General features: G+C 36.1%; 2 protein-coding genes and 1 pseudogene across 2 annotated transcripts; 2 read left to right on the top strand and 1 right to left on the bottom strand.

Annotated features, from left to right (window-relative positions):
* Nucleotides 2,581-5,440, top strand: LOC104731883 (annotated as a pseudogene).
* On the top strand, nucleotides 5,733-7,028 carry LOC109127956 (disease resistance protein RPP4-like). The gene has a single exon (XM_019233579.1). It carries the CDS (start codon nucleotides 5,733-5,735, stop codon nucleotides 6,594-6,596), a length of 864 nt encoding a protein of 287 aa, XP_019089124.1. The 3' UTR covers nucleotides 6,597-7,028.
* On the bottom strand, nucleotides 7,125-10,224 carry LOC104731882. The gene is made up of 9 exons (XM_010451387.1): nucleotides 9,999-10,224; nucleotides 9,717-9,781; nucleotides 9,559-9,620; nucleotides 8,366-9,448; nucleotides 8,201-8,279; nucleotides 7,993-8,106; nucleotides 7,786-7,911; nucleotides 7,619-7,704; nucleotides 7,125-7,506 (listed from the first exon to the last, which is right to left on the bottom strand). The coding sequence occupies exons 1-9, from the start codon at nucleotides 10,141-10,143 to the stop codon at nucleotides 7,278-7,280; spliced, it is 1,989 nt and encodes a 662-aa protein (XP_010449689.1). The 5' UTR covers nucleotides 10,144-10,224; the 3' UTR covers nucleotides 7,125-7,277.

Raw genomic sequence — 10,969 nt, 5'->3', positions numbered from 1 at the left:
TGCCTGGTTTGTTTTATTGATTGTTGTTTGTGGCATGTAGAGATCTTATTGCTTGTGTGTATAGCCCAGTAGATGGGAGGATTGCCTCACTGAGTGTTTATCAAATACTCATGCATCTCAATTTGTGTTTGTGGTGCAGGTAAAGGCAAATTGTGTAGCGTGGAATCATGGCGATGAGGAGGAGGATGATCTAGGGTCTCGTTTGTGTGGTGTTGGTTATATTATTTATGTTGGAACCTTGGTTAGAGTTGTGATAGGTTGCTGGATAGATTGGATAGGAATGTTATTGTATTGATGATGTATCGTTTCTGTATTATTGGTATGTTTCCGCTGTGCATATTGGTTGTTATTGGTTTAATGAGGAAATGGTGGTTTGGGTGGTTCAATTAAGTAGTATGGGATGCTTAATTATATGTTGTACTTATTATTAAAAAGAAAAAAAAGGGGTCGGTCGTTTCAAACAAAAAGACACATTATTACTAATCAAAAACTAAATTGTCTACACACATTTTTTTAATTTGGGACATTTTATTTGTTCAGTTTATTTAGATTTACATTTACTTCTCTCAATCAATTACTTTTATGACATTATGGGTGGACGTTTTTTTTTGTTCAAACTGTTCATGTTGAAAAAATGCATATGACCAAATTAATTACAATTAATATGATTTATAATTGTATTTATTGCCATGAATGTGATTACTCAGAATAATGTGTCAATGAAATTCCTTACAAACTTCAAACAATGTTTAGCTATATGTCTTTTTTTTCCCATAATTTCCCATGGTATTTTTTTTTTAATATAATTTCTTATGAAGTTTTTTTTTAAAACATGATGTCTTGCAGTATGATGATTAACAGATTAATTTCTCTAGGACTATTTGAAGAAATCGTTTACAAAGCCATGTCAATATATATATATATATATTTTGATATCATAGTCTTGTCAATATTTATTAGCTTCTTTCAAAGGATTATGTTTTATGATAGTCATGATTTAAAATTTTGTATTTTTTTGTAATGTTACTTTTTAACTTTCAAACTATAGTTGGAAGTCTTAAGTGATGAAGATGAGCCTAATGCTTGACTCCTAAAGCACAATCTCTTTGGCTTTAAACATTCACTCATAATATTATAGTTGTAAGTCCCTTAAGATTTATCCTCTTAAGTTCTCTGATCTTCAACTACAATTTATTTCTAAGTTTATGTTTTGTAAATTTGCTTTGTTTTTCATTTTTAAAAGTTCTTTATCCCCATTACAAAAAAATATTTCACTTTGCATATTGATAAAAAGATTGAGCCTAATTTTACCGTGTAATGCATATATAAATGGTCAAAAGATCACATATTTCTTTATGTTCTTTGGAATCACTTCCCAAATTTTACAACATCCTTTCGCACTACACGGAAAAACATTACAGAGACCTATTGTAATATTTAATATATATATATATACACATATTGTAACCTCAATACTTTCTTCATAGACATATGTCAATCATTAAAAGTGGTATAAATTATAGTAGATTAACTTGTACAAAAGCAAAACTACTTTTATATCGCATTGGTATTGTTTGAGTTGCCAATCATACCTCATGTCTATTTTCCTGTAACCCTTACTTTATCCGTCATTATGTCGAAAAAAGCTTACACAATTTCCAATGATTATCTATATTTTCATATTTGACATTTAGGGTATAATTTTGAACAAATATGATTTAGTATTTAGAGTATAAGATTAAAAGCATGATGCTATTTTAGTATTTTTAGAATTTATAAATGATTTTCTAAATTTAAAACTAAAACTTATTTTTATGCAATATGTGAAAATTGTCCTTTGTTTAACACACTTCATAATTATAAAATGTATGTATTTAAATTCTTTTCGAGGCATATATAAATAATATCATGAATATTTCATATATAGTTTTATGAAATTTTATTTTACATACAAAATATTTGATTAACTTTCTAGTATATATATATATTGTTGAATGAATAATAGAAATAAATGATACCGTATAAATTAAGAGGTATAAGACTGATTAACACCACCTCTTCCGCTCTTCGTTAAGAGAAAGATTGTCTCCTGATTTTTTATTTTATTTTTTCTTGGTTTTAATGTTAAGAAGGTTGTCTCGTGATTTCATATAATATCGCCCAGTTGTCATAGACAAGACTTGAGATAGACGCTAGACGTATAAATGTGTGCCGGTATAAGAAACAACAACATGCATCGCCCAACATTCCCGAATAAAATAATCGTTCTAGGCTGAATATGTTTGTGCTTTGTGCAAGCTCTACCGTTTATTGGTTTCAGATGTTGTCAGACAGTTGTCAATGTTGAAGATTGGTCATGGACTCTTCTAGTTCTACAACATATGTGGGGTTTTTTTTTTTTTTTTAAATTGTCGGCTTCTCTTTCATTTCATTTCATTTAAAATAAAATAAAAACCTTGAAGTAGTCTTTAGCCGGCCAATTTGCTGATACGAGAAACCTTGAAGTTTTCTTTTCTCGCTCTTTATAATATATTCAAACCATGATGAGTTGTCAGTAAAATCATCAGAAATTGATTTGTCTCTTCTATCTCTCTATCTTCGTCTCCCATGGCTTCTTCTTCTCGCAGTTGGAGATATGATGTCTTCCCGAGCTTTAGAGGGGAAGATGTGCGCAAGTCATTCCTCAGCTACCTTCTTAAGGAGTTCGATCGCAAGTCAATCATTACATTTGCAGACCACGGGATCATGAGAAGCCGCCCAATTTCTCAGGAACTTTTATTCGCAATAAGAGAATCGAGGATCTCCGTCGTTGTGTTCTCTAAAAATTATGCTTCTTCCACGTGGTGCTTAAATGAATTGGTCGAGATCCACAACTGCTATATGGAGTTGGGTCAACTGGTGATACCAGTTTTCTACGACGTTGATCCTTCTGACGTTAGAAAACAGACAGGGGACTTCGGTAAATCCTTTATAGAGACATGCAGGAATAAAACAGATGATGAGATACAACGTTGGATTCGAGCTCTGTTAGAGGTAGCAAATTTGGCTGGAGAGGACTTGCGGAACTGGTATGTTGTTTCTGATTCCGTTATTTGTGCTTTCATTGTTGACATTATACTATTAAATTTATGGTCGTCAGGGTCGCGTATGCTATAATGTTTTTCTTGTCTTGGTTAGGGATAACGAAGCAAACATGGTTGAAAAAATTGCAAACGATGTGTCGAATAAACTTATAACGCCATCAAACAGTTTTGCTGATTATGTCGGGATTGAAGGTCATATAGAGGCAATGAATTCAATCTTGTGCTTGGAATCTGGGGGAGTGAGAATGGTGGGGATTGTGGGGCCTTCAGGGATTGGTAAGACCGTTATAGCAAGAGCTCTTTTCAACAAACTCTCTAGCCAATTCCACCATCGTGTTTTCCTAAATGACTATAGGCGACACCAAGTTGTGTTGGGAACAACGTTTTCTGTCGGAAATTCTTTGTCAAAAGGATTTAAATATAAATTGTTTTGGTATGGTAGAACAAAGGCTAAAGAACCAAAAAGTTCTTATCGTTCTTAATGATGTGGATAATGTAGAGCTACTAACGACTTTGGTGGGACAAACTGGATGGTTTGGATCTGGAAGCAGAATAATTGTGATCACTCAAGACAAACAACTTCTTAGGGCTCACAAGATTGAATATGTTTATGAGGTGGATTTCCCATCTGAAGATCTGGCTCTTCAGATGCTATGTCGACGTGCATTTGGGCAGAACTCTCCACTTGATGGTTTCACGGAGCTTGCAGTTGAAGTTGCAAACCTTGCGGGTAAACTTCCTTTGGGTCTCAGTGTATTGGGTTCATCTTTGAAAAGGAAAGGACAAAGAGGAGTGGATGGATATGCTGCCTAGGTTCCGAAAGGGTTTGGACGGTAATATTGTAAAAACATTAAGAGTAAGCTACGATGGGTTACATGATGAAGATCAAGATATATTTCTTTACATTGCTTGTCTATTCAATCGCCAGGAAGTTGGTTACATCACAAGTTTGCTCGGTGTTTCTGTTAACATTGGGCTATAAATGCTGGCTAATAAGTCTTTGATACGTATAAACCCACACAACATTAATTGTAGAGATGCACAATTTGCTAAAGATCCTGGGTAGAGACATTGTTCGTGGAGAGTCCAAAAATCCCGGAAAACGTCGTTTCTTAGTGGATGCTGAAGATATCCGTGAAGTATTAAAAAGGAATACCGTAAGTGTTTTAAATTTGCGTTTCATGCTGACTAATTATGAGTTTATGCTCAGCATGATATTTTGTGCTTGCTTAATAAATTGTTAAGTCTTAAAGATGAGGGTATCAGGGTATGATTTTATTTTGTTGATGATATTTTTTTCAGGGCACAAAACATGTTCTAGCCATAGATTTTATCCCATCAAAATTAGTAAAGCCATTTACTATAGACGAAAATTCGTTCGAAAGGATGCATAATCTCCGATTTCTAAAATTTTACCCGGGGTGGTCAATGGAGGAGACTGGTGAAGTCCGATCTTATTTACCTCAGGGCCTTGTTTCTTTGCCACGTAAACTCAGATTGCTAAATTGGAGTAATTATCCTTTGAAGTCTATTCCTCCTAATTTTAGTGGGAAGTATCTGGTTGTACTCGAGATGATGAGTAGTAGTAAGCTGGAGAAATTATGGGAAGGGATTCAGGTATACTATTGAAAGTTTTTAATTCTTTATCTTCAGTGTAAAATTATTATTGATTAGTAATTTTGGTATACTTAACTGTTTGGTGTCCCTGCTTTGTTGTCAGCCACTTGGAAGCCTCAAGAAGATGAATCTGGCTTTCTCCACAGATTTAAAAGAGATTCCCAGATCTTTCTAATGCAATAAACCTCGAGCAGTTGATTCTTTGGAGATGCACATCTTTGGTGTCACTTCCTTCCTCGATCCAAAATCTCAATAAATTGATGGAGTTAGATATGATGGGATGCTCGAAGCTCGAGTATCTTCCAACTGGTTTCAACTTGCAATCTCTTTACTACCTTAATCTCGATGGATGCTCACGGTTGAGAAGTTTTCCCCAGATTTCAATGAACATTGAAACACTCTTTTTAAATGATACCGAGATAGAACAAGATTGCTTTTGGATTGAGAATATCTATGGGCTCGCTATATTATATTGGAACGGTTGTCTGATGAGATGTATGCCTTCTAACTTCCCCACAGAATATCTCGTTGAATTGAAAGTGGAAAACAGCGAGCTTGAGAAGCTATGGGAAGGAGACAAGGTAAAAATTTCTTTAAATCCATGCATGGTTTCATTGTGTGCCTAGGATGTGGAGACTTTTTCTTAATTCTTGCTATGATGATTGATTTGTGTCCCAAGGAAGGTATCTTATAGCCAGAGGTCATATAATGGCTTCTAATCCAAATGGTTTTATATGTATTGTCAAATAATAATACTATAGGCTATATAGCTATTAATTAACCGTCTTGAATAGTGTTTTTGAAACGGTACTTGAACATTATATTACGGGTTAAAATTTGACACCCTTGAGACTAATATTTATTAATTTTTCTGTGTTGTACATTTTAGGTCCGCACGTTTTTCCTTTTCTTTTGTAAAGAAAACTTAAATTCCGTACGTTGTATGGGTGTTTGATGTAGAAAAAAAAAAAAAACTACAAATTTATTCACTTTTCAAACTCTCACATTAATGCATTATTTTCCTTCTTATATATGTTGAAGTTGCTTGGAAGTCTTAGGCGGTTGGATTTGTCAGGATCTGAAAACTTGAAAGAGATTCCAGATCTTTCGCACGCCCCCAATCTCCAGTATTTGGTTCTCACAGGCTGCAACGGTTTGGTTATGCTCCCATCTTCAATTCGGAATCTCCATGAACTGATGGAATTGAACATGAGTGGATGCTCAAGGCTCGAACTTCTTCCAACAGACGTCAACTTAGAATCACTCGAGTTCCTTACACTCAGTGAGTGTTCACGGTTGAGATTTTTTCCTAAAATCTCAACAAGGATTCAGTATCTCGATCTAAGCCACACTGCCATTGAAGAAGTGCCTTCTTGGATTAATGATATCTCTGAGCTCGCTGTACTAACAATGAGTGGTTGCAAGAGGTTAGAAACCATCTCCCCAAACATTTTGAAACTGAACAGTCTTCACATGGTAGATTTTTCAGACTGCGAAGGATTGTTACCAATGCTTGAGAAGGCAACGTTTCCTCGTACTGAATTGCATACAAAGTGTTGTGAGTCTCTCCAGGGTACACCTCACTCCTCCCACAATCCAGTGACTTGTCTTGAAGTCCAGAACTGCTTCGATTTGGATAGAGATGCGAGGCGATTCATCTTACAACTAGACAACACATATTCTCTCTTACCAGGTGGAGAAGTACCTATATATTTCACACATCGAGCTTCCAGAAGTTCCCTAGTTTTCCCTTTACACAAGAGCTCTCTCTCTCTGAAGAGTTTCTGGGATTTAAGGCTTGCATCTTGCTCGAATCCTCAACTAGCTGTTGCCACTATACTCCAGACATCGAGGTACGCTGGTACTTCAGAGCCACAACCGATACGTTTTATGTAGACGCTTACATGGACTCATGTAAGATGGATAAGCTGGCTTTGTTTCAAATTTGGCTCCCTACTAAAAATATCAATGATCCTCCACCAGAATTGGACTACAACTATTTGGAATTTCATTTTTACTACCGTAGCAACAGATATTTCCATGAATCCGACATGGATAACTGTCCTTGTTCGACTCAGAGGATAAAAGGATGCGGTGTACGGATACGGGATGTTTCTCCTTACCCGGATGTTAATGATAGAAGCTCTGAACAGTCTCCATGCGATGTAGAGTAGAAGGACATGAACATTGGATAAACTATATTTTACCAGAACAAATCCACTTGATTTATTGTGCAGATGACAGATACCTTCAAACTACTTACCATGTGACCAAACTGTGCTGAACACAGGATTGACGCTTTGACTTGGAAGCTTAAGCTACTAGTAATGTATCATTGTACAAGGAGATGGAACACATCTTTGTATCTTTCCCTTTCTCCTTTTTTTTTTTAACTCTATCAAAGAAAAATCATTGTGTTTGGGATTTAACAGCTGAATTTTCTTTTGTATCAATCTGAAATACCGAGCAAATAATTACACACACTAAAACAAGCTCCATTCTGTTAATTCTCAAAGATCTAAAACAATTACAAGATTCTCGTGTCAATTAAAACCACATAGTTTTCAAAAGACGATCTTACACTTGTGATGCCACTCTCTTTGTACAGCTCTTAGGGATATGAATACTGTGGAAGTTTGGTCCCTTTGGGACAGTTGCATGTCTTTTCTCCCCTGAAGCAATAGCACAAACAGCAGGTTTGTTGATGATTGCAACTTCCTTAGATTCTCCATTCACCTGTGAGGTTTCCTTCACGGTTTTAATTTCTTTCCTTGGTGCCACTTGCTTCTTCCTACTTAATGCAACCCTGAGAAAATGCACAGAATTTTCAGATTACATTGCGAGAAAAGGTAACTGCGTTTGCCCTGTTCTCTCAAATGATAGAATATACTTTGTATTTCTGATCAAGCAGTTTTTACCTCTTGCTATTAATCATGTTTTCAGAGACAAGTGTTGTGGATGTTCCTCTTGGAGCTTTTAGCCGGGAAGTTGTGTTCTTCTCTACCTGCAGATTGGAGATTATTATATCACCAAAAGAAACACTCACACGATAAACAGACATCGATATGCTTCACAATGAACTTACTCGAACAGGCTGATGTTTTGGACCCAAGTTTTCACTATGGAACCCCATAATGCTTGCAGTCTCTTCTTTGGCAAGAGTACACTGTGGTTTCTTCTCCGTGTGTGCTTCCTTGAGAATTTGTCTTTCCTATAAAAAAAATCTACCATCAGAAATAAAAAACCAGAGTTGCATATAAGAGAATATATCTTTGATTATTGCACATTATACATCAGTTCGAAGTCGAAAAGGCTTTGGATTCGTTAGCTTAGGTTTTGTATACTTCACACGAGTACCAGCCGAAACAGTCTTGCCATTGAAACATTTATCTGCTACAGTCATAACCTGGTCCAAACAAATGCATATAAATACACAGAAGATGATAGTAGAACCCAATTAGAAAGCATACAGAAGGTACATAGGCTATAATGTAACATACCTTTTGAGTGGTTTTACAATTTTCTTTCTTGCCAAAGACTTTCTTTTTCAACAAAGGATAGGTAGCTTGATCAACTTTTCTGCAATATTCACACAAAACAAGTATATTTGTGAGGTGATGCGCTAAAGAGAACCCAAAAGCAAACACAACCAACATTTTCCTCACCTGTTATTGTCCAAGGCTGAAGAATTTTCCTTATCATCGCCTTCTCTATCAACCACATCCGTCGCATTAGTAGCATTTTCTTTGTTCTCACACTCCAATGGTAATGCATTTTCCTTGTCTTCAATCTCCACAGTCTCAAATTGCTTTGCTTTATTCAGTTCACTCACCTTTATTACAGAGATATCTTCTCTATCGACAGCCGCTGCAATAGTAGCATTCTCTTTGTCCTCACACTCCAAAGCTAATGCATTCTCCTTTTCTTCAATCTCTGCACTCCCCTTTACTACAGCAGGATCTTCTGTGGCCTGGAGTTGATTGTTCATGTTAGCCTTCAATGTGTCTGACAACTCTTCAGATTTGTTTTCGACCACGAGCTCTTCATCTCCACTAGTTTTTTCAGTTCTTGGCAACGATTGATCCTCAAGTCTCATGCCATTAGCTTCATGAGCTTTAGAAGGATAAGAGGCAAGCACAGGCTCTTCCTTTTTCTTAAGCCTCTTCTTCATAGTACTGACACCTTTGGTATTCGAATCGTTCTGTTCCTGTGACCGCACGGAATCAAACACTCGGCTCTTCACCTCTCGTGTCTTTAGCGGTCTTCTAGATGGAACTGAACTCCCAGCCTTATAATTAACCCCTAAAACGTTACTTTTGTTCTCAATCTCAAGCTTCCTCATCCCATTACACAACTTCTTCACCGAGGAACTAAGCTCCACAGACCTCTTCAGTTTCACCAACTTCTTTGGAGATTGAAACACCAAAGCCTTTGCAACAAGTCTGTTTTCCGACACCTTGATTTTTGCATTTCTCGGATTCTGCACACTCCTAAAAGCTGCTGGACTCTGCATTTGCTTCTTTCTCTCAGTTAACGCCTTCTGAGGAACTGATGAGATCACTGATGACTCTTTCCCTTTCACCTTTGACTTTGGAGTTGCATTTCTGTTTGTGGAAACTACTTTTACTTCTTTTGACCTGATGACATTACCATTACACTTCTGAGGAATTGCTGAGATCATAGCCAATCTAGAAACGCGTGATCTCGAGGGCTTTGCAGGAACCGTGTTGGGACATTTAGGATCAACACTGTAGTAACAAAAGTATGTAGAACAATGTAATGTTAAACACACTGTACACTGATGATCTCTCTTAAGTTAAAAGACGCATTTCTCATAAACAATTTAAAGTTCATATACCTGAAATCCTTTCGGTAAAGAGCTTTTCGAAGACGAACACTTGGACTCCTAGCTGCCATGACCTAGTATTTTTGATTAACATCAAAGTTGGTGAATTTTTTCTAAACAAAATCAAAATAGGAAGAAAGGGAAAAAAAAGTTTGGATCTTTCAGCTAACCCGAAGAACAAATTTTTTGTAGATTGCTTCCGAATCCATGAACTCTTCATGCTTCTGATCACATCCTAAGTACACACATTATCACCAAGAAACCAGAAACGGATCAAAACACAATATAATTTAAGTCAAACCCACCAAAAACACTGTTCACTAAAACCCTAATTTAGCAATTTTCAGAAAATTTCAGAATCAGATTTCCCAGATCTCTGGAATATAATTAGTGACTAATGATTGATTCAAATGTTCAAAAGGAAAAAAAGATAAATGTAAAAAGATTCAGACCAACTCTAGAACAGAACCAGTAACGATCGTCTCCTTCAGGGCGATGATCTGGTGCGGTGAGGTCTACGAACTTGGGAGCTTCTATCGTCTCGTAGAAGTCTTCTTCGGTAAACTCGTCCACTATCATATGCTCGAATGCCTCCATTTACACTAATAATTATCAGAAATTTAGAAATTCACAAGAGAGGAACAGAGAGAGAGAGAGAGGGAGAGAGAAAGAGTAGTGTCTAATTTGGTGCCTGTCTTTTTAGCTCAGACAAGATGAAGAAGGAGCATTGACAAAAACTAGCCGTTAAGTGGAAAGGATTGTAATAATGATCTCTTCACAGGGTTATTTTCGTCACTACTTCGATTTTGAGCTTCTCTTTCATCGTGAGTAAAGTAAATCTGAAGGGAAAGGAAAGGAGGATAAAGAAATAAAGAAGAAGCAAAACCGGTTCTTTTAAACCGGCATTTCCACAGAACCAAACCAATTCTTTAAAACTTCTATTTCAGTTTAATTGTTTCTTTACAAATCATTTTTTTATTTGTTTTCTTCGACAAATTCAAAAAATCCGTACTTAATTTAACTGATCAAAGAAATTATTCCGTAATACACAACATTTCTCTTCTTTTTGTTTTTTTATTAAAGACGTAAGCGATCAAATAAACATTCAATATTCATCGCCTCATCGGTAATTATTGGTTGAAATTTAAAGAGTTTGGAGCCTAGTAATAAATTTTAAAATTGAAACAAATAGGAATTGATCAAAAGAATTTATTTTCAACGGCTACTTGTGAGACTGTCGAGACTCGAGAATCAATCAACGGCTACATGTGACTGTAGAGCCAAAGTGCTTGAGAATTTTATTTTTATTGGCAAGACATATCGGGCCGATTAAGCCCATAAAAGTCTACTTCAAATTAAAAGGCCAGTTTATAGCCCACTAAGGAAGTGAGAAGCGTCGTTGGTATTAATCCCCTTCTAAAAT

Source organism: Camelina sativa, chromosome 12 (genome assembly GCF_000633955.1).
Source record: "Camelina sativa cultivar DH55 chromosome 12, Cs, whole genome shotgun sequence".
NCBI lineage: Eukaryota > Viridiplantae > Streptophyta > Magnoliopsida > Brassicales > Brassicaceae > Camelina > Camelina sativa.
This window is presented reverse-complemented; position numbering and strand designations above follow the sequence as displayed.

Coding starts and splice junctions, on each gene's coding strand:
- LOC104731882 (XM_010451387.1), bottom strand. CDS start 10,143: ATGGAGGCATTCGAGCATATGATAGTGGACGAGTTTACCGAAGAAGAC. Junction 9,782..9,998: donor CTGGTTCTGTTCTAGAGTTG/GTCTGAATCTTT, acceptor GTGTGTACTTAG/GATGTGATCAGAAGCATGAA. Junction 8,107..8,200: donor ATTGTAAAACCACTCAAAAG/GTATGTTACATT, acceptor TGTTTGGACCAG/GTTATGACTGTAGCAGATAA.
- LOC109127956 (XM_019233579.1), top strand. CDS start 5,733: ATGTTGAAGTTGCTTGGAAGTCTTAGGCGGTTGGATTTGTCAGGATCT.